This window comes from Natrix helvetica (genome assembly GCF_964273705.1).
Source record: "Natrix helvetica genome assembly, chromosome: 3".
Lineage (NCBI taxonomy): Eukaryota > Metazoa > Chordata > Lepidosauria > Squamata > Natricidae > Natrix > Natrix helvetica.
The window spans coordinates 108,899,984-108,923,200 of record NC_138549.1 but is presented as its reverse complement, the minus strand read 5'-3'; the positions used below and the strand labels follow the sequence as shown (position 1 = coordinate 108,923,200).

Here is a 23,217-nt window from a genome sequence, read left to right as displayed (position 1 = left end):
ATGGCGATGTCATCAAGCCCCTGCCACTTCTGGACGTCTATTGCAGTCGCGAGGAGCGCGCAAAGTACAGCGGAGGCAGGAAGGTTATTGGCGCTTCCGAGAACCCTCCTGCCTCCGCCAGTTGCCCAGATGGCACCGCCCCACACGCGCTCCTCCTCCTCCCTCCTCTTCCTCTTATATATATGAAACTCCCTTGTGGATATTATTATTATATATTATTATTTCATGATGAGAGGTGAGGCTCTGCCTCCCCTGCCTCCAATGACCGCACGTCCTTGTTCAGATGTTACTGAACTCTTAGCATCTCATTAACGACCTGTAATCTGCTAAACAATGGAATCTGCAATGGTATTCATTATTGTTAGACTAGCTTCAAGTAGATATCAAAGAAATAAACAGGGTGGATCTACTTAGCACTTAGACTGAAGGACCACTAGGAAAAATAGGAACCGTAAGCTAGACTGGGAAGTAAAAAATACTCCTGGAAGAAGACAAGTCAATCACTTCTATCATGTGGTTAGGAAAACAACATGGATATTAAAAGTCAAGCTCAGTTTGAAGGCGCTTTAGTTACCTGGAGGCATAAATGGGACTGCAGCATAAATCAGGAATCTTCAAACATTTTTGTCTAAACCAGTGGTTCTCAACCTGTGGGTCGCGACCCCTTTGGGGGTCCAACGACCCTTTCACAGGGGTCGCCTAAGACCATCGTAAAACACATATTTTTTTGATGGTCTTAGGAACTGAGACATCGCTCCTCTATGGTTGGGGGTCACCACAACATGAGGAACTGTATTAAAGGGTCGTGGCATTGGGAAGGTTGAGAACCACTGGTCTAAACATATGTTAAATAACCGTTGTGGCACAGAGCAGTATTGCAGGCTAATTCTGCTGACTACCAGCCGTTTGATCCTGTTCGGCTCAAGGTTGAAGCAACCTTCCATCCTTCCAAGGTTGTTAAAATGGGGACCCAGATAGTTGGGTGCAAATGCTGACTCTCTAAACCACTTGGAGAGGGTTATGAAACGATATATAAGTCCTATGGCTAAAGAACCCATTTTCATATGCTAAGATCTGCAGCTCAAAACCGGTTCTAATGTGGAGGCTGTGGTACAGTATCAGCACTATGTAAAGTACAGACTCCCTGGCTTAAACATTTCACTTATTTTTCATAAGTTCTTTGTTCCTTACTCTCTTTTCTCTGACACCTTGTCTGACTCTTGTAAGAATTTGATTAGGTTTAAAAACGAGTACACTAATTTTGCTCAATGCAAATGAAGATAATATGCTCAAACACTTCTATATGCGCAAGATTCAATGCACCCATATTTCTGAATGTATTTTTTTAAAAAAAAAAGACACAGAGAGAAAGAACAGATGTTTTTGAAGATCACCATAACTCTGGTTTCTCCAAAGGTACATAAGGGTTTTGAGTCTCTAGAAAGCATTATGGCTCTCAAACATATAGTTTCTTTCTGCTTAATAAAGAGAGTTTAACTAGTGGGGTAGTAGATAAATGAAGAAATACTTGAAGCAGCAGGTCAAAAAGAGAATGAACGTTCACTCAGCCTGGCTCGATTAAAATCACATTTCATGGTCTCAAAAAGCAGCTTCACTAGTTCTGTCTTCCCTCGAGCCAGCATAGCTTTGGAAAGTTCAAGCACCTCACTGGTGTGATGCCGACAGACCAGTCGAAGTTCCTGCTGCACTTGCTGGCTTGGATATTTCTCTTCCGCCTTCTTCACCCACAGCTCTACCTCCTTCATTAGCATCTCCATGTTAATCCTCTTCTGAGCAAACAGGGTAAGCAGCAGCTCCATTAAGTACCGGAAGCTCTCTCTGTGTGTGGAACCCACATCGTCCAGCTCTATGGCTTGCTTGAAGCACTCCATGGCTTCCAAAGTCTTGTTTTTAATCCAAAGACATTTCCCTTTCAGCACCTGGAGTTCAGGCAAGACATTTCCCAGGTCTAATTCCATGGCTTTAGTAAGGAGCACAAGGGCTTTGTTGAGGGCATTTTCATCCACAAGGAAAAGCTCCTGCATAGCATCTACTCCCAGGTAGTAATATACCTAGAAATTTTAAAAATGGGAGAAAAAAAAGGTCATACATGTTTTAAAAAGCATCATCAAAAGAATCAAGAAGTCCACAGAATGTGGAAAAGCGCAATTGTAAACTTCAGTGCTTTAAGAAATGCCCCCCCCCCCACTGCATCTGTGATGGATCATGAAATATTTCACAAGGAGGAATATCTTGAATTGCAAAGTTTTGACAACTTTAGCGTGAGACTCTGATCAGTCTGCAGATATGAAGAATTAGCATGCAGAAAGTTTATTTTTATTTTTATTTATTATTCATATTTATATATAGAAAGTCCTGGTATATTCCTTCTATTATGGGAAGGACTGTTACTCCTTTTTTTCTTTTTCTTCTTTCTTTGGTCAACATACCATGAATTTAATGATACCAGTTAGGAAGCAAGGAAGTTCTGTTCTTCTATACTTTTAGAAGTTTCTTTTAAAAAAAGGGTGTGTGTGTTAGAGCTTAACAGAGATATTTTTGCTGGGATGTGGGCCTCAAAACTCATAGAAAATGTCAGATCTATTATTTAGCAATATGCCCCAACATGTTGCTTGCGCTATCTTGCACTGCTAGAAGGTATGTCAAAAGGATATATGGATGAAGTTGGTCATGCTTGCCTTGGACAAACTCTTTAATAGAGAATTACCCTAAGATAATGCTGCTGCAGAAGAGGTTTAATAAGCCAATGCAGAAGCTATTTGGCAGAAAATGGAAAGAAGACCATGCTACAAGAATAGAAACAACAAAAAAAGTTGGTGACCCTGAATCAAATCAGGCGGATGTTATCAAGAAAAGTTCTGGGATGGGGAACTTGTCGAAAATAAGAGATTGGACTTCCATTTGTCAGAATGGTGTAGGGTTTCCTGCTTGGGCAGCAGGTTGGACTAGATAACCTACAAGGTCCCTTCCAACTCTGTTAATCTGCTAAAACCAGCAGACAGCCTGATCTTCCCCGGGGTGGTGGTTCTCCACAAAGTTGGCAAGAAAAAAGCAGCACTTCCTTGCTTCAGTAATCCAAAATCCCTGAAAGCTGAAAATTTCAGAATACATCTGCCCAAATCTGCCCAAAGTACAAGGATCATGTTGCATCTCTATTAAATAAAGAGACTTGGGCTGTGTGGTTAGGCTGGTTAATGTGGTTAGGTTATTTCTATGAGCTGGATTGTGTTCAAAGCCACCAGTGCTGGATTTGGTTATCTGCAGTTGTGGTTTTAACCCTGGAACTCCACCCAGAGTCACTTTTGGGAGATGGATGCCCTTACTATTATTACTACTGTACCAGAGGTGGTATTCAGCAGTTTCTGGCCAGTTCTGGAGAACCGGTAGCGGAAATTTTGAGTAGTTCGGAGAACCAGTAAATACCACCTCTGATTGGCCGTGCCCCAATCTATTCTCTGCCTCCCGAGTCCCAGCTGATTGGGAAGGAATGGAGATTTTGCAGTTACCTTCCCCTGCCACACTCACCAAGCCACACCTACCAAGCAATGCCACGCCCACCAAGCAACGCCCACAGAACCGGTAGTAAAAACATTTGAATCCCACCACTGTACTGTACTACTACTATTTCTAAAAAAAACCCTAAATTTTAGGGTTCAGCAGCACATAGGAAACAAAAGAGACCTTAAGAATTTAGGGTAACTTCTCTCACTATCTCACTATCCATCATTTTTGTAACACTATCTCTAAATTTTATGTTGTTCTGTGAGGGCTTTCCTAGAATAAATGAAGGTGAGGAACATCCCAGGTGTTTATCCTTCTACCAAAATGGCTCACCTAACACCTTCCTTAGGACTCTTTACAGTATCATGTGTAAATATGTATCTAAACCAGAACTTAACTGGATTGCTTGTACAATATATGTATATGTGTATGTGTATGTCTACATGAATGTATATCTACGGTGTATGTAGTAGAACTTTTAAATCAACATACCTATGCTTTAAATACAGTACATTTGGTCTCTGACTAGTGTGGTCTTTTTAATCTGATTTTTTTTCTACTAAAGAAAAGTATGTTGAATGTCTGTTATTTTCTGCTGGTTTTAAATATTGCAAGTTGCATTTTTAAAATTACAGTTATTCTGTTTTTTTCAGACTTAGAGTATTTTGTGACTGGTGTGTGTGTGTGTGTGTGTGTGTGTGTGTGTGTGAAGAGCAGTCAAAGTGATGTAAGCAATATTGAAGCATTTTGGTGCAGAATTTCCTCACTCGGCAAGGAGCTGAGTGTCCAATTTGATGTTCTAAGTACTTGTGGATATTGCTATTCTTGATTGGTTGTATCAGTTTAATAAATCCATAAACAGGTATTTTTAAAAATGGGAGCAAATTGATTTTGAATAAATAAACAAGAACATTTTTAGCTCTATATTGTAGTTTGCTGAATAACAACGTTTTATTATTTGGTTAGGCTTCTAATCTATCATCACTAGACTTCAAGGTAGCCTTTTAAAAGGGGTTCCAACATCATTGTTTTCTCCTTGTGCATCGCACCTCTCTTTCCATCAATCCTTCTGCCTCGTTTTGTCAGGAAAAACAAATGGAATAGCTACCCAAAGCCTTTGGTTTGGTACCCAAAGTAGTTTAGTATTCTTCATCTGGAAGTTCCTGAAAATAGTGAACTCAGTGAAAATATATGGACAGCATGGATGATTTCACTTACCTGGCCAAGATCAATGTAAGTTTTCACGCAGGGGTGGACTTTGATGACTTTTTCAAGATCAACTTTGGCCCCCAAAAGGTTGCTCTGGTCTGGCATTTCAGCCAAGCCCATCTTCACACGTTCCACATCCCGCAAATACAGTTTAATCAGCATCTAAAGATAAATGTATAGCGCTCAGTTGACTGCTGAAACCTTGGGGAGCTGCTGAAAGAGAGAAATTGACCTCATGTGGCTTTCTCTGCTTTTGAGCCTCCTAGAGGGGAGCAGAGGGGTATGATCTGTCTAATGGCAGTGCTCCTCCACCTTAAGATATGTGGACTTTAACTCTCAGAATCCCCCAGTAGCATAAGTAGCTCAGGTTCTGCGCGTTGAAGTCCACATCTTAAATTTGCCTAAGTTGAGAAATACTGGCCTAAGGAAAAAGTTGCTAACTAACACATTCACTTAGAAAATAACAAGTGGCAAACTACCAAACAACTATACCAAGGCAGATGTCTATGGAGATTCAAGATTGTCTCTTGAAAAAAGCACCTTTGGGCATACCAAGGCAGGGAGTTTGGGTTGAAAACCTAGGGCTTCTAGGTGAGGAGTTCTGAAACCTTCAGACTTTCAATGTAGTTGGTCAAATTGTCTGCTACAGCTCCTTTTAATGTCAATGTCATCTAATGTGTATACAAATGTATATAGCAATAGCAAAAACAGCACTTAGACTTATATACCGCTTTACAGTGTTTTACAACCCTCTCTAAGTGGTTTTACAGAGTCAGTATATTGCCCCCGACAATTTGGGTCCTCATTTTACCACCTCAGAAGGATGGAAGGCTGAGTTAAACTTGAGTCTGGTGGGATTTGAGCTGCTAAATTGCAGGCAGCCGGCAGGCAGCAGATGTAGCCCGCAGTACTGCACTCTAACCATTGCACCACTGAGGCTGTTTTACCTTTTTAAAAAAATTCTGTTCAATTGTGTCGAATTAGTTTGATGTCATAAAATATTTTTTTTAAAGGCATTGGATCCTTTGGAAATGTTATCACTGGGTAGGACTGCACTAACAAAATAAGCACTAACTTAATCATCTATACAAAAAATATCCCCAGGTGTTTTGCTATGTGATCAAGTGAGTTGTTTTAAGGACGAGCTACCTACCTTAGCACGCATACAATATGCCTGCCAGTTAAGTCCTGGATCAGGGATTACATCCAGAGCCATGTTGCAAACTGCCATTGCCATCTCTAGCTTGCCAAGGAAATGGAAGATTTTTGACAGGCGGTTGAGAACAGGAGGATTATCTCTAGCAACCTCTATTGCCTTAAAAGCAAATACATTTTTCTCCATTAATCACCAGTTGTCATGAACAGGGAAAGCTATTTGTTATATTCACAATTTGGACACAGGTTAAAAGGTGGAGTTCTTTGACCACTTGCGTTAGGTGGCAAGTGAGTCAAAGACAGGATTTCTCTACTATGTTAATATTTGTTGTTACTGTAAAAGCCTGGCTACTCATTTTGACTTAATGTCCAAGAAAGTTGTTGAATTCAGCAACCATTTTCACAGTCACCCCACCTGGATGCTGCATTAGATTACATTTTCCATAATCATTAGCCAGGTGATTGGGCTGAGACCATTTGTAATCCAAGACATGTAAAGTTCCCCAGCTGTCTGCCAAGACATTTATAATGCCACTTTGGACATGCCCTCATCTTTAATTCATGGCTGAAAAAGAATACTTGGTTAGTTCCCTATAAGGAACTGAAGATTTAGCAAAGCAATAGAATAGCAATAGCACTTAGACTTATATACTGCTTAATAGTGCTTTATAGCCCTTTCTAAGCAGTTTACAGCTTAGATTGCCTCATTTTACTGACCTTGGAAGCAGTGACGTGCGGTGAGGTTTATGGCTGGTGAGGCTGGTGATGTCATCAGGAAGGTGGGGAATTCTTAACAAGGCGCCGGCCACGACTTTCCAGGGTCGTTTTGCGAGCAAGCTGGCAGGGAAACGGTAGTCGACGGTCTGAAAACTTTCTGCTTTTGCGAGCAACTTCCCATAAACCTGCCATTGCTCAGTGCGAGGAAGGGAGCCGCTCGCGCATGCGCATTCGCCCTGGAACATGAGCTCCGGCGTCAGAACCCGACAGAAGGCGGGGAATGGGACCACGTGTGCAGGAGGGAGACTGAGGCTAGAGGAGCCTCCTGCACCTCCCTCTGTCCTGCACATGTGGTCCCATTCCCCGCCTTCCTGAGTCAACATGAATGGGACCACGGCTCATGCAGTCCCATTCCCCGAGGCTCCTCAGCGCCTTTTCCCTTTTTTTTTCATGATGAGAGCGGTGAGGCTCTGCCTCCCCTGCCTCCCCTGACCGCACGTCCCTGCTTGGAAGGATGGAAGCCTGAGTCAACCTTGAGCTGGTGAAAATCAAACTGCTGGCAGTCAGCAGAATTAGCCTGCAATATCGCATTCTAACCACTGTGCCACCACAAAGAAAAGGCATATTCAATTATTTTAGACTTGGTTAATGTTTAAAGCTTTAGGAATATTTCTTATATCAGTGAGCTAGCATTACAGTAGAATATAAGCAAATGAGCAACATGCCTCCTCTTCCTCCTTTATAATTGTGAAGCTTGGAAGAAGCTTTTTGCTTCTCTTGCTTGCATACAAAGGAGACGATGAAACCAATAACATCATCCTTTCCTTATGATCCTGAAGTATTTTTTCTGGGTGCACCCTCCTTGTTCTAAGTACTCCTTCCTACGTTAAAAAAAAAAAGGAATGGGGCATAGTATGTGTTGCCCCCACATTTCTGTGAGGACTGAAACTTCTCCCCACATCAATGCCCCAAACTTCCTATCTTAAAAATAAGATTTGAAGGACTGTCAACACCTCTTAAAGAAAATTGCATGAACGGGATTGTGATCAAGCAAAATTTCCTGTTTAGCATTCTGCAGATACTCATGCAAATGGCTGAGCTTGTACTATCTAATGCAGGCTGAGGTTGCTAGCATAGAGATGGAAGTACCAAGCTCAGGTTAGATTACCAACGCAACCACAATTCTTTGTACTTGCTTCCAACTAACCAATCAGCAAGCTCCCTTGCTATGCATTTCCCCTTCCCCTTGCAATGAAGTTTAGGTGTTTCTGTGCTCAATTGAGAAGGGAAGGATAAACCTCACTCACAGTGTTGAGAGAAACAATTAACTTTGAATCCCACTTGTAAAATGGAAGAAAATGGTGACGGAAGATATAGTGCTAGTTATGTATTATGCAGTAGGAAGAACATTAAACAAAGAAGCATGGAATATATTATGAACCATGGTGGCACAGTGGTTAGAATGCAGTATTGCAGGTTAACTTTGCTCACTGCCAGGCGTTCAATCCTGACAGGCTCAAGGTTGAGGTTAGCCTTCCATCTTTTTGAGGTTGTTAAAAATCCAGATTGTTGGGGGCAATATGCTGACTCTGTAAACCACTTAGAGAGGGCTATAAAGCATCGTGAAGCAGTATATAAGTCTAAGTACTATTGATTTTGAAATATTGTCTTTAAAAAAATGTTGGGAAACTGGGTACCATTCCAATCTTTGTCTTTTTGTAATGATTAATTATATCAGCCTACCTTTCCAAAGCAATCCAGGGGATCAGTTCCAGCATAACCACAGTCATTAATGCCCGGGGGAGTAGTTGAGAAAGAATATTTCCTTTCTAGTAGCATCCCAAGATAGCACCAGGCTACAGCTAGAGAAAAAATAAGATATACTTCAGACCAGATCATTCCATTCAAAAATAAAGGGGAAGTTTCTGCCTTATTATTAATCTTAATGTTTTACTTATTAATTGGAGACAGGTCCTGGGATGATATACTGTAGGTATAGAAAGGGTTTTCCACATCAGAAAATTCTGATGCATTCTAGCTAAGCCAGTTTACTCCTGGTTAATACCTGGATGGAGAACCATCAAGGCAATATAGACCTGTAGGGCAGACTATGAAATTTAAAAGATACCCTGGAGGATAACTCCAAACTACTTATGCAATGCTGCCAAGATACTGACTTGATGGACAGGGATATGTGCATCAAGTCACCGAGAGTTGAGTTCACTTGTGAGAGTCGTGCATTAGAGCATTTCTCTTTTCTTCTCTGCTTCTGAACATCTAAAGCTGATGGAAAGTAGAGATCAGCTTACATTTGTTGCAGCTCACATTATGTAAATAATTGCAATAAGTAAATGCCCACATACAATACTTACATATTCATTGTTCTGTTTATATCGCTCTGCATTTAAAAAAAGTCATTTGTATGCCTGCATATATTATTCTAATCAATAGATGCCTGGACTGTTTTTTTTTCAACTGAAAAGACCCTGGGTATAGCAACAAAAATGCTAGAAGAGTATAGAATGTTCTTTCAGATCCATGACATTATTGAGACTAAAGCATTTGAGTATGCAGAAGTGATTGCAATCAAACTGGGGGTAACCCTTCTGATAATGTGCGTGAATGAAGGAGAAACTTCCTAATGGGGAGAACAATTAACTAGTGGGACATCAGAAGTTGTGGATGGTTCATCACTGGAAGTTTTTAAGAAGAGACTGGAGAGTCACTTGTCCAAAATGGTATAGGCCAGGGTCTCCTGCTTGAGCAGGGGGTTGGATTAGAAGACCTCCAATATTCCTTCCAGCTCTTTTCTAATTGATTGACTGATTGAAATTGGGCTTGTAAAAAATGGAATTGTTGTATGTATATTAGCATGTGCATTTGAGTGTTATAGAAAATGAGCCATATTGGTCCATGGCAACAACCAGTCTGTCTTCCCTGTCTTCTCCTTCTCTATCCCAATTTAAAAACCTACATCAATTGAGACACTCTATGGATATGATCAAGTGAGTTGCAGCATACAAGCTTATGCTTCGTCAAATTGTTAATCAGAAAAGATGCTACCAGATTTTGGGGTTTGTGTGTATATATGTGTGGCAAGCAAATACATGCATTCTGGCAATGGTATCCCACTGTTCTGACCTGGCTTAATCCTTGCGGGCTAATGATCAATGAATCATTTCCCTACCTCTGTAGTGTAGATTAGATGACTTCAGTACTTGTTGAAGCAAAACCAGAGTTCTGTTGAAAGCTGTCAGTCTCTTCTTCTCATCCTCCCCTTTGTTCATCCACACCCCATCTAGTCTGAAGCAAAAAGAGGAACTGATATCATTCATACATACAGATGTGTATAGGCAGGATTTGCTGAACTGATTGGCAACATACTTAAAAAAAAATCCCTATAGCCGTGATGGTGAACCTATGGCACGCATGCCAGAGAGGACACACAGAGTCCTCTCTGTGGGCACGCGTGCCATCGCTAGCTGCTCTTCTGGTTTTTGGTACACACATGCGCACCAGCCAGCTGGTCTTTGCGGGCACCAGAGCACCAGAAAATGGCCAAAACATTGGCCATAAATGGCCTGAAAACAGCCCCAAAATCAGCCCTGAAAACGGTCCAAAAAATGGCCTGAAAACAGCCTGAAAACGGCCCAGAAAACAACCCCTACAAATGCCCCCCAAATGGCCTGAAAATTGCCCCCCAAACACCCAAAAAACAGGTATATGCGCACTGGCCAACTGGTCTTTATGTTTCTGGTGCTCCAGCGTGCGTGTATGCACACACGTTTCAGTTTGGGCACTTGATGCTGAAAAGGTTTACCATCACTGTCCTATAGAATTATTTTTTAAAAAATCAAATGTTGGAAATACTTCTTTGAATCCCGTTCTTCCCATCCCTTCTAACAGTCATACTTCTAGAGCAGTGGTGGGTTTCAAATTTTTTTAGAACCTCTTCTGTAGGTGTGGCCTGCTTTTGGGAGTGGCTTCCTGGCCATGTGACTGGGTGGGAGTGGCTTGCTGGCCATGTGACTGGGTGGGCAATTGTAAAATGTGGTGAAACTCACTTAACAACACTCTTACTTAGCAGCCAAAATGTTGGCTCAGAAACTCTGGCATTTGAAGCACGCAAGTCTTAAAGCTGTCAAGTTAGAAGACCCTTGCACCCCTAACCCTTTAGAAAAAAAACCCCAGGGGTGTTCAAACTTGACAGCTTTAAGACTTGTGGACTTCAACTCCCAGAATTCCTCCTCTCGCTCTTCATCTTGATGATGTGCGGACGGGCGGGGGGAGGGAGCTGGAACCGGTTCTAAAAGGCACTGTAGATTTGTGGAACCTCTTCTATAGAAGAGGTTAGAACTGGCAGGAACCCACCCCTGTTCTAGAGAGTGATATGTGTTATATTCCTTTCCTCCCTGACTTCCGATCGGGGTTTCCCCTGTTGTCAGCCAGCAACAGCCATGCTGCGCCTTAGCCAATCAGGCGCGGCATGGCTGAAGGCGGGCTGACTGGCGTTCCTGATTGGATCCTTGGCCTGACAGCTCTTCGTATAAATAGCTGTCAGGCTAAGGAACGGGGCTTCTCTCCTGTACTGCTTGCTGTTGTTAAATTGCGAATAAAATAGAGTTGGACGTTCCTCAGTTGTCAAGCCTCATCTTTCCCCACACTTCTTCACTGGCGACGAAGGTGGGATCCTCCTGAGGCGACGACCCTGACGGAACCCGACCTCTTTACACAGCCGCTTGAGTTTAGCTCCCCGAGCCGCACAACTTCAAGCCGCAATGTCTTCGCTTCCCCCGTTCGCTCCCTTCGGAACCGATGGAGAGGGATGGACGGGATTTTTGGAGCGCTTTGAGTGCTTCCTTCGAGCCAACGGAAAACGGGGTATTCCGATGGAGGAGAAGTGCAGCTTCTTCCTCAGTAGCTGCGGAACCCCGATGTTCAACGCCGCCCGGGCGTTGGCAGCCCCTGTGCCAGTCCACGACCTCGACTGGGACACGCTGATGGCCAAGCTGAAGGGACATTACGCCCCGACCCCATCTAAAATCACCAGGCGGTACGCTTTCCGTCAGTGCGTCCAGAAGCCGCACGAAGACGTCAGCCAGTTCCTCCAGTCCTTGCGGACCACAGCCATACCCTGCGAGTTCCCAGACTTGGAGGACAACCTGGTGGAACAATTCGTTAGCGGCATCAGGGACCGCCGGCTGAGGAGGCGCCTCCTGGCTCGGCCAGAAATCACCCTGACAGAGGCGGTCGCTGAGGCACGGGCGGTGGAGTTGTCAGAGCAATCCGTCGCTGAGATGGACCGCCACCCGTTTCCATCTTCCCCAGCACAGACCTGCCTCATCGATCAGCTGGTGCCCATACCGAGCCCGGCTGAGGAAGAGGAAGAACTCGTGGCTCGCTTGGCAGAGCTGCAGAGACGCCGCAATCCGCGACCTCCGCGCCAGACTTTGACAGCCTGCCTTGGCTGCGGTGCATCCATTCCGGGCATCCATCTGCCGCCGGTGTTCGAAAAAAGGGCACCTGGCCCAAGTTTGCCGTGCTGTGCTACCACCACCACCATCCCAGGGAGCCACAGGCCAGCAGATGACAGCCGGACCGCAGCAGCAGCCCCGCCGCCAGCCGCGCTCGAAGGCCAGCTGTTACACCGTGGAGCCAGGCCCTACAGCAGCCGCCCCTGCTGAGGCGATCTACCAGGCCTCCGCAGGTGCGGACAGAATCAAGGCGTCAGTCCTCATTGAGGGCGCGCCTTGCGTAATGGAGGTGGACTCCGGCTCGTCCCGCTCCTTAATTGCCTGGGCAGACTTTCAGAAACTGTGCCCCGGCGTCCTTAAACGCCAGCTGTCTGCTAGCCCCGTGGCCTTGAGGGACTATCAGGGGTCACTTATCCCAACCCTGGGCTGCCATACAGTCAGGGTTGAATACGGGGGGTTTTCGGGGTGCCTGCCAATCCTAGTGGTTGAAAAGCCCCTCCCCGCTTTATTGGGGCTAGATTGGTTCCCCGCCCTTGGTCTCTCCGTGCAGGGGGTGCACTCCATCTCAGACACGCCCCCTGACGTAGCTGCTGTCATCTCCGCCTACGCGGACGTCTTTGACGGCCAGCTGGGACTATACAAGGGCACCCCCATCTCTCTTAATTTAGATCCCCAGGTTGCTCCCATTAGGCTGAAGGCCCGCAGGGTGCCTTTTGCCTTAAGGGCCAAAGTTGATGAGGAGCTTGACCGCTTGCTGGCGCAGGGCATATTGGAGCCTGTTGACTACTCACGTTGGGAGACCCCTATAGTGGTCCCTGTGAAGGCCGACGGCTCCATACGCCTCTGCGCCGATTTTAAATCCACCATCAATTTGGCCCTTCAGGCAAACCCCTATCCAGTCCCTGTAGTACAGCACCTGCTCCACTCCCTGGGGCAGGGCTGTATTTTCGCGAAACTGGATATGGCGCAGGCCTACCAGCAGCTCCCGGTGGATGACGAAGCGGCGGCCGCGCAGACTATCGTCACCCACCGAGGGGCTTTCCGTTGCCGCCGCCTCCAATTCGGCGTTTCCGTGGCCCCGGGGATCTTCCAGAGCCTCATGGAGCGATTGCTCCATGGGCTCCCTGGCGTTGTACCCTATTTCGACGATGTCCTGATCGCTGCATCCAGCCGCTCAGGACTCCTCGAAGTACTGGGGAAGGTCCTCGACCGTTTTAGGGGCGCGGGTCTCAAATTAAAGCGCAGCAAATGCTCATTTGCTGTGCCTAAAGTGGACTTCCTCGGCTTCTCCATAGACGCCCACGGAATCCACCCCACCCCTGCGAAAGTCGCAGCCATCAAGAACGCCCCCACCCCCGCCTCTAAGGCGGAGCTGCAGTCGTTCTTGGGGCTTTTAAATTTCTACGCGCCATTTCTGCCGCACAAGGCGTCACTAGCCGAGCCGCTGCATCGGTTGCTCGACCGATCGACGGCCTGGCGCTGGGGCAGCCGCGAAGCGCATGCGTTCGCGGCTGTCAAAGACATGCTGACGTCAGAGGCAGTCCTAGTCCAATATAGTGACAGGATGCCCCTGACTCTAGCGTGTGACGCCTCCCCCGTGGGTTTGGGGGCTGTCCTGAGCCACGTACTCCCCAACGGCTTGGAAGCCCCCATAGCTTTTTATTCCCGGACACTCTCTCCAGCGGAGAGAAACTACAGCCAGATCGACAAGGAGGCTCTGGCTGCCGTGTCCGGGGTTAAAAAGTTCCACGAATACCTCTACGGACGGCATTTCACGCTCTTCACTGACCACAAGCCGCTCCTTGGGCTTCTGGCCGGTGACCGTCCGACCCCTCCCATTCTGTCACCCCGGATGACACGTTGGGTGGAGTTCCTAGCGGCATACTCGTATGCCCTGGTCTACCGCCCTGGCAAGCAGCTGGGGCATGCTGATGCCCTCAGCCGCTGCCCCTTGCCCGTCTCCAACCCTCAGACAGTGCCTTGCCTGTCTGTTTTGGCCATTGCAGACCTCGCCTTGCCGCTCTCTGCGGGCGATGTGGCGGCAGCGTCTCTGGCCGACCCCACCCTCTCCCAGGTGATGACCTGGGTTCTGCGGGGGTGGCCTGGGGGGCCGGTGTCTGACGGCCACCGCCCCTACAAGGCCAGGCAGTTAGAGCTGTCCCTTCACAGTGGGTGCCTCCTGTGGGGGGACAGGGTGATCATTCCACCCACACTGCGTGACCAGGTGCTGTCTCTCCTCCATGAGGGCCACCCTGGCATAGCGCGCATGAAGGCATTGGCGCGCAGCTATGTCTGGTGGCCCCGTCTGGACGACGAGATAGCTACCTGGGTTGCCAGGTGCTCGACCTGCCAGGTCTCCCGTCCAGCGCCTCCGGCGGCCCCGCCGCGGGAGTGGGAGATTCCCCGCGGCCCGTGGTCACGCCTCCACCTGGATTTCGCTGGGCCTTTCCGAGGCCAGGTTTTCCTGGTTGTGGTGGACGCTTACTCACGCTGGGTGGAGCTCATGCTCATGACCTCCACCACAGCCGAGGCCACTGTCCGAGCACTAACGCGCCTGTTTGCCACCCACGGCTTGCCGGACGTCGTTGTGTCGGACAATGGTCCTCAGTTTGCGTCCACCGTGTTCCAGGGTTTCCTGGCCACCCAAGGCATCCGGCATGCCCTCGTCGCTCCCTATCATCCGGCCAGCAATGGCCGGGCGGAACGCGCTGTCCGCTCGGCCAAAGACGCCCTTGGACGAATGGACAAGGGCGACTGGCCCACAAGGGTGGCTGCTTACCTCCTGGTTCAGCATTCCACCCCGTGTCCACTGTCCGGAAAAACCCCCGCGGAGCTGCTGATGGGCCGGCGCCTGCGGACCACCTTAGATAGGTTGCACCCAACCTATTCTGAGGCACAGCCGAGCAACCTGGGACCCCCTCCCCGTTCCTTTCGTGAGGGCGATCCAGTATGGGCAAGGGCTTTCTCCGGGGATATTAAGTGGGTGCCTGCCACCGTCACTTTTGTAACCAGCCCCTGCTCTTACAGGGTCCGGACCGCCGACGGTGCAGACTGGCGCCGCCACGTGGATCAATTAAGGCGTCGCGAACCTTTGGATCCACACAACAACCCCGCAGGGTCGGCCTTGCCAATTTCACCCGAGGCCCTGGGGTTGGCGCCGCACCCGATACCCCCGCCGTGGCAGTTGCCCAGACCGCAAGAAGTTTCGGCAGAGACTGTTCCAGGCGCCTTCTGCCTTCCACAGCCCTCCATCGTTCCAGCCCCCGTTGGGCTACCAGCTCCGCCATTGCAACCGACATTGGCCTTCCCTCAATCAGGCCAGCCTCTCCCTAGTTGTAATTCAAAATTCCCTGTCTCAAGCCCGCCAGCGGCCGCGCCACCCCGGCCCTGCCTACCTGCTACTGAGTCTCCGCCTCCTCCTCCGCCTGGGATAGGCCTTCAAGATGGCGCCCGGAGCTCCACTCCCTCCAGGGAGGAGCTCCCACAGACACCACCTCCTCCTCCGACGATCTGCCCAGTTCTGAGACGGTCTGGGCGTGTCCGGCGCCGCCCAGCCTATCTTAGCGACTACGCATGCTCCACTGTTACGCATGCGTCCTCGCTAGGGGGGAAGGAGTGTTATATTCCTTTCCTCCCTGACTTCCGATCGGGGTTTCCCCTGTTGTCAGCCAGCAACAGCCATGCTGCGCCTTAGCCAATCAGGCGCGGCATGGCTGAAGGCGGGCTGACTGGCGTTCCTGATTGGATCCTTGGCCTGACAGCTCTTCGTATAAATAGCTGTCAGGCTAAGGAACGGGGCTTCTCTCCTGTACTGCTTGCTGTTGTTAAATTGCGAATAAAATAGAGTTGGACGTTCCTCAGTTGTCAAGCCTCATCTTTCCCCACACTTCTTCAATATGGTCCAGAGGCAGCTTGTGATATCATTGTGAATTAGTTATGTTTGTTATCTTTTGATTCATTCTTTTAATTTGATAATGGGAGATCTCCAAATTATTCCCACAGAAGTAAGTTAGTATAAAGGAATCAGATATGGAAAGGTTTCAGACAACCACCTTGCCTCATTCAAATCATTATTTTCACCCCCTGGTTTAAGATCAGTGTTAGATTGGGTAATGGATAGGCACACACAGGCTTAACAGTAACAGCAGCTCTTTATTAAGTACAACAAGTGAGAACAATCCAGAGAAGGTTGAGTCTGATAGCAGCCCTTTATAGGGAGCTGTCAGACCCTTCAACCAATAGGATTAAACCTATGTTCCCACCGGAACAGAGGACCTTGGTGGAAACCACTGAAGTTAGAGCAAGTATCTAACAATCAGTATTGCTCATCCCTTGCCATGGAAGTCAGTTGTGTGATTGCTCTGATCTGGATATAGAGACTGACTGTGTGTGTGCTGGGTTCAAATTACCCATAGCAATTTTCCAACAAAAAGCACTGCCTTAATGTATTTGCTAACCTTCGAGAAGTCTCAGGGAATTTTGTTGTTTCTACTAGTACATCTAGGGAATTACTTTCACAATGGCTACTAAATACTGATTCCAACCATACAACATATATTTTAACTAATGCCAGATTTCGTCCAGGTATTCATTATATGGATGGACACAACTGAGCCTAAAATTTCTGTTGCTAAGCGAGACATATTTTAAGTGGGTTTTGCCCCATTTTATAACCTTTTTAGCCACAGCGGTTAAGGGAATCACTGCACTTGCAGTTGTAAAGTGAATCTTGCTTCCCCATTGCCTTTGCTCGTCAGAAGGTGCAAAACAAGATTACATGGGCACTGCAACCATCATAAATACATGACATTTGCCAAGCATCCAAATGTATTTTTATCACATAACCATGGGGATAGCACAACAGTTTTAAGTGTGAAAAATGGTCATAGGTAACTTTTTTTTAGTAACTCTGTACTGTCCCTAAAAGAATGATGGCCAATTGAGGACTACAACTGTTTGTGCTCTAGCTTTCAGTGGAACAAGATGTTTCTACCAGTTTGCCCCAAAATGTTCTCCTTCTGTTTTTAATTTTGATGTCCCTTCTTTGTGGAGACAAGTGATGGTGAATCTTTATTCTGGACTCCTTCTCGTGCCTCACCTGATGTGCAGAGTGGCCATGGCAAAGTACCAGCTCCGTTTCTCCTCTAAAGGGATCTGAAATTGGGACAAAGAGAGGAAGTGGGAAGGACAAAGGAGTCTGATTAGGCACTGGGGACTGAGTGATCGCATTCCCCAATACCAGTCATTGAACATTATTTCATGAAATGAAAGATTGTAGTGGCTAGCCGTGTTCTTTCTGCAATCCACAAACCATATAACACAAAACTTAAAGTCCATCTCATTTGATGTAATAAATTCAAACCTAAAAATAAAGAGCAAAATCAGTTCATCAGCTCTTTTAAATATTGAGTAGTCATTATTTGTCCTGTCCTGTAAATCTACTGAGAGAGGAGACTGACATTAAAAAGTATTAAAGTATATATTTAATGGAATTATAGGAGCAACATTTTAAAAACTCCAGGTAGAATTTAAATGCTACAATAAAAATCAAAACACAAATTAGAGACAGAGAAAAAACAGAAACAAAAGCTGAACAGTTTATGCCATACGCAAATTCAGATCCTTTCTGAATCCTGATCCTGTGGCTGAATATTTTCATGCATGTATGGTATGTAGTTAACAAATTCAGTAAAATCAGTCAGATGAATTATCTTCATTGAGAAAACATCCTTTTCTTGCAAACTATGCCAGTTTATGCAAACGTGTCATCTTTAATAAATAAAGTAAGTGGTAATTGATTATAAACCATAGGGTTACTTCACTAACATTTTTTAATATAGGTGATAGTTCAAAAGGTCACAAATGCAGCAAATCAAAAAAATATTTTCATATTGCAGAAAGCTCAGGGTAAAAAATAATATTTTTACTGTATATGTCTATAAGGCAACCACTTTAAAATGCATTTATGAAGGTTATTTTGATGCCATTCTGTTTTCTCTACTGCCTAAGAACTTTGAATCCTGCACAATGGTATAAAATTAAACATAGACCATCCCTTTAGTGTAAATATTGTGTTATAACAAGTAGTTACAGTTTAGCCTCCTGTCTTGTGTTATGGCCTTTAGTGGTTGGGAGTACAGATTGAGCATTAAAAAGAAAATAACTTCATGACAGCCTTAAATCAAGAAAATAAGAATAACAAAAAACAACAAACAGCAACTACCTATTTCTGGTCCTTGGGAAGGACTTGACAGGTAGAGAAAAAATCCACATCGAATCTAAACATCTGGCTGACTATGTAACCAACCACACAATAATAATATAACATGAAACCTCAACATCTGCCTATGCCAGGTCCTTGGGAAGGGCTTGACAAGTGGATAAAAATGCCACATCTAGTCTAAACATCTGGCTGGCTGTGTAATTAACCACAACAATGAAGATCCTAATTAGAAAACTGAAAGTTAATACTGTTTGGGATGGATCAGGGCTGTTCAGAAATGTCCTTTATATGCAACTTCAAATGCTTTAACCTATTTCCTGCCCTGGTTATTTCTGGATATATCTTATAGCCATAAGGAAAAGTGGTTATAAAATGCTTCAGACGACCATGAAGCAGTTAGTTACGGAATCCCAAGGCTTATGTATTTACTCTGTTTAACTCCTTCATGATCAAAATTTGCTGCAACATAATGTAACCATGATTTCATGATTAAATTGTGGTAGACTGTGAAGAACACACTAAGCCATCAACTCTACTTTATAAGCCACAAGCCTAGGTTCTCATAGTATGCTAAGCCATCAGAATAGCTCTATATCTTGCACAGAAAAAGATAAAATTAAGATTCCGCCAAAAAATCCTTTTCACATTATTACCCACTGGCACTGCCATTTTCACTTCCTCGTGCAGGACCAGGAGCTTGGTGATCACAACAGTTCTGGACAAAGTCCTGGCTCAAAGAAAAAGCATGGCTTATAATGGAAAAAGCCTAAATGTTTTATTTAGTGTCATAAGCGTAATTGTAGATGTACCGCCTGGTCTAATAACTTGCACTTTTACCCAAAGAAGGCAATAGCTAAGTGCTTTGTCTTGATGCTGGTGAAAGATAATCTTACAAGACCAGCCTTTTCCCCAACATGGTGACCTTCACATGCGTTGGTCTCTTCCAGCATGGTCAATATTCAGGATGTCTAGGGATATCAACGCAGCACAACATATCTAAAGAAATTACCCAGAGAAAGGCTGTTAGGAATTTTCTCCTGGTACCACATCATGCCGGTCACAGAATGCTTAAGAATCCACTTTGTCTCCTCCCACTCTTAGCTCCCAGTTTTTGGCGCCTAGGTGGGTTTTGTTCAGCATGCAGGTAGTCCTCGACTTACAACACAATTGAGCCCAAGGTTCCTGTTACAAAGTGAGACATTTGTTAAGTGAGTTTTGCCCTGTTTTACAACCTTTCTTGCCAAAGCTGCTAAGTGAATCACCACAGCTTCTCCATGGACTCTACTTGTCAGAAGGTCGCAAAATGGGATCACATGATGTCATAAATATGAGTCAATTGTCAAGCATCCAAATGTAAATCCCGTAAACCATGAGGGTGCTGCAAAAGTTGTAAGTATGAAAAATGGTTGTAAGTCACTTTTTTCAGTGCCGTTCAGGGGTGGGTTGCTGCCGGTTTGGCTCAGTTCGGCCGAACCGGTAGTGGCGGTGGCGGGAGGCTCCGCCCAGCCACCCAACACTTCTGCACATGCACAGAAGGTTCTGTGCATGCACAGAAGTTTTGAGGGTGCACATGTGCACGAGCAAACCAGTAGTAAACTGGTTAGCAACCCACCACTGGTGCCATTGTAACTTTGAACAGTCACAAAATGTAAGTCAAGGACTACCTGTATATGATAGAACTCCAGTCTCCCACTAAATACAAATGATACAAAGATACAGGATAACTTAATTACCTGCTTTCCATAAGCCAGAGCCTTGCTGTAGAGAGTGAGACCTACAGTCAGCTTCTCAATCTTCTCTTCCTCATTTGTTAGCCTGATATCAAAGGCATAAGCATAGCCCTGTTCAGCCAGGCAATGGGCTGCTCTGTCCTGGTGGTTTCCCTGCAGCTTGTCTTCTGAATCCAAACCCATAAAGTGGGAGAGCTGCTCAGTGCACTCAGCCTCTTCTTGCTCCTGGTTCAACCTGTCATAGATGTAGGCCAGGTTGGCCCAAGCATTTAAGTTCTCAGGCTGTTCCTGAGTGATATGCAGAAAAATCTCCTTGGCTTGCACCACTTCCTCCAGGTAGAAGGAAAATACCCCGAGAAGGTTTTGAATGGCGTATTGCTGTGAGCCAGTTTCAAACTCCAACTCATAGAGTAGACTTTCTCGTTTCAACTTCAAGTCTCTCCCTTGGAAGCTGATTGGCGCAGAAGTTTCAAAATTTAAATTCATATCTAGATGAAAGTGACCAGGAATGTAGTCCATCTCATCAATAAGAGTGTCAATGTCCACGGTGGTGTCTTCCATTTTCCCTGCTGGAAAGACTCCTGACCAGCCCAGGAGTCTTCAATCAGCAGCTTTCCAAGATTTCCTCTCTTTCTCTCCGTCTTTCAAATTTGTTTGTCTTTCTGAATTCTCCACCTCTCTTTTTTTTTAACCAGTATTTCTGGTTTAGCTGCTGATTCATATGATGCCTGCAAAAGGAGGAGCCGGATTAAATGCCTGTTCTTCCTTAGTCAACCTGCTGCTTCATATTCAGCATTTGCTCAATTTATCACCCAAAGTAGAAATCAATTCCAGTGGTCAATAATCAGCAAGACTGAAAACCATCACAAGGTAAAGGAGAGCATGGAAATCAGGCATTCTGAATAAACCATAGTTATATATAAAATGGTTAATAGTTCAAGCTACAAGCTGAAACACTATTATGCATTTCATAATCAGTTGGCTAGAAAGCCAAGCAGAAATCTTTCTCCATATCATCTATCTGGGATCTCCATGCATTATGATGAGTTTGGAGCCCAAGAATCACCCTTGGCTGGGAGCATACTTCAAAACATAGAGGGTGTGGCCAGACAAAAACTAACCTTCATTTCATTTACATTTAAAATTAAATGAATAAATACAGCAGTTCATGTATGAATAATAAAATTAACATAATGTAATTAATAATTTTTTGTTTCCTTTCCATTAAGTACCAAAATTTAGAAAAATATTCAAGGAACTGGAAACTTTGACGTCATATGTGATTTGAAGTCTCCAGCTTGTCTATAACTATTTTCCAGAATAGGGATCTCCAAACTTGGCAACTTTAAGACTTATGGATTTTAACTCCCAGAATTCCCCAGCCAGTCATGCTGGCTGACAAATTCTAGGAATTGAAATCCATGAGTCTTAAAGTTGCCAAGTTTGAAGACTCCTTTTCCAGAACATAGATTTGTGGCAGAGCAGTGTATAATTTAAGATGAATAATGCAACAGGGCAGGAAAGTTAGAATATTTTGGACATGTGATACAACACCTAGAAAAATACGGCATACTTTGCTTAATCGTCCAAGGAAAGATTGAAGGCAAACGAGGTCCAGGCAGAAGCAGAACATCATGACTTCAAAATCTAAGGAACTGGTTTGGACAAAACTCAGCAGCACTTTTTTTGTGCAGCTATTGATAAAAATAGGATCACCAACATGATTGCCAACGTCCAATGATGGATATGGAAGAAGAAGAAGAAGAAGGAGAAGGAGGAGGAGGAAGAGGGGAGGAGAAGGGCAGGTCATGATTTCTTGCTTACAGTTTTTTCCAAACTGATTAATTCCAAGGTTTGTATTTGACTCTGCGTTTTGTTTCGATGGGAGAATCCTTGATATTTGTGTTGCAAGTAGTGGCGGGGAAAACAATAATTCTGTTATCATCCAAGTAGTCCTTGACTTATGGCCACAATTGAGCCCAACATTTCCAGTTGCTAAATGAGCTTCACCCCATTTTACGATCTTATCACAGTTGTTAAGTGAACCACTGCCGTTGTTAAATTACTAGTAACACAGCTGTTAAGTGAATCGGGTTTCCCCACTGACTTTGCTTGTCAGAAGGTCACAAAAGGTGATCACAAGACCGCGGGACACTGCAACCGCCATAAATACATGCCAGTTGCCAAGCATCCACATTTTGATCATGTGACCATGGGGATGCTGCAAAGGTCATGTGCTAAACAGTCATAGCTCATAAGCCACCTTGTTCAGTGCTGTTGTAACTTTGAATGATCATTAAACAAACGATTGCAAGTTGAAGACTATCTGTTCAACAAACTTGCTTACTTATATCTAAACTTCTTATAGCATCTCCTGTTAGAAAAACGCCAGCTTTCAGCTCTCTTTTCAATTCAAAGTGAGGTAGGGACCAGAAAGCCCTGTCACTGTTTTCCCACTTCTTCCGTAACTGAAAAATGCTGCATTTTGAATGGTGGATTGTAGGTTTCCCCTCCAAAAAATGTCTTAAGTTGTTCAAATGTTAAATAATATGTGCTCTAAAATACTAAAGTACCATGCTACCAACAACAGAACGAAGCATTATATGTTAAGCTGACCCTTCCAATGGATTACCTTGTTATTTCTTCAATGCATATAAATCATAGGTTTAGTGGGGAATGATTCATTAGCATCAAGGCCAACCCCACTAGCTGAGAATTATGTGAGTTGTGGACTAATGCTAGGGTTTAACAATTATGGCGTGTGTCCTCCCTAAATATATCCGTGCCATTCCTTCTGCTATCCTTTCTGTGCTGTTACTTTACAGGTGCCATGAAAGACCAGCTGGGCAGGATCTAACCATCTTTTCCAAGCATAGCCCAAGACTGAGCCTGGAATAGCTGCCAGCAGCACTGACAAGGCTTTGTGAACAGAGCTGGTTGGCCTGAAGACACACCTCTGTTAGGACCATGGAAACAGAAGCTCCAGCATCTAGTGTTGTCATGGCAGTGAAATTCCAGAGCCATTTTCTTCTACAGTTGCCAATCAGGAGCATGATCCTTCTTTTCTTTTTCTTCTGGGCAGCAGAAGATGGAAGATGGGATCAAAAGGCTTCACAGGTGCCCCTTTTGGGACTCAACAAGCCAGGTATGGACAACTTCAGCAGGATTCGAGAAGAGAGACACAAAT

The 23,217-nt window shown here is 45.1% G+C and overlaps 2 protein-coding genes across 2 annotated transcripts in view; one reads left to right on the top strand and one right to left on the bottom strand.

Annotated features, from left to right (window-relative positions):
• Window positions 1–1,328: 1,328 nt before the first annotated feature.
• TTC22 (tetratricopeptide repeat domain 22) lies at window positions 1,329–20,666 on the bottom strand. The gene is made up of 7 exons (XM_081948677.1): window positions 20,034–20,666; window positions 17,176–17,231; window positions 9,791–9,906; window positions 8,347–8,465; window positions 5,885–6,046; window positions 4,741–4,893; window positions 1,329–2,072 (listed from the first exon to the last, which is right to left on the bottom strand). The coding sequence occupies exons 1-7, from the start codon at window positions 20,589–20,591 to the stop codon at window positions 1,542–1,544; spliced, it is 1,695 nt and encodes a 564-aa protein (XP_081804803.1). The 5' UTR covers window positions 20,592–20,666; the 3' UTR covers window positions 1,329–1,541.
• A 2,419-nt stretch (window positions 20,667–23,085) lies between these two features.
• CIMAP2 (ciliary microtubule associated protein 2) overlaps window positions 23,086–23,217 on the top strand; it is a 28,430-nt gene continuing 28,298 nt past the window's right edge. Inside the window, exon 1 of the mRNA XM_081946905.1 lies at window positions 23,086–23,175. Coding sequence (XP_081803031.1) covers window positions 23,126–23,175 — 50 coding nt within the window. The 5' untranslated portion in view covers window positions 23,086–23,125. The remainder of the gene's footprint in view (window positions 23,176–23,217) is intronic.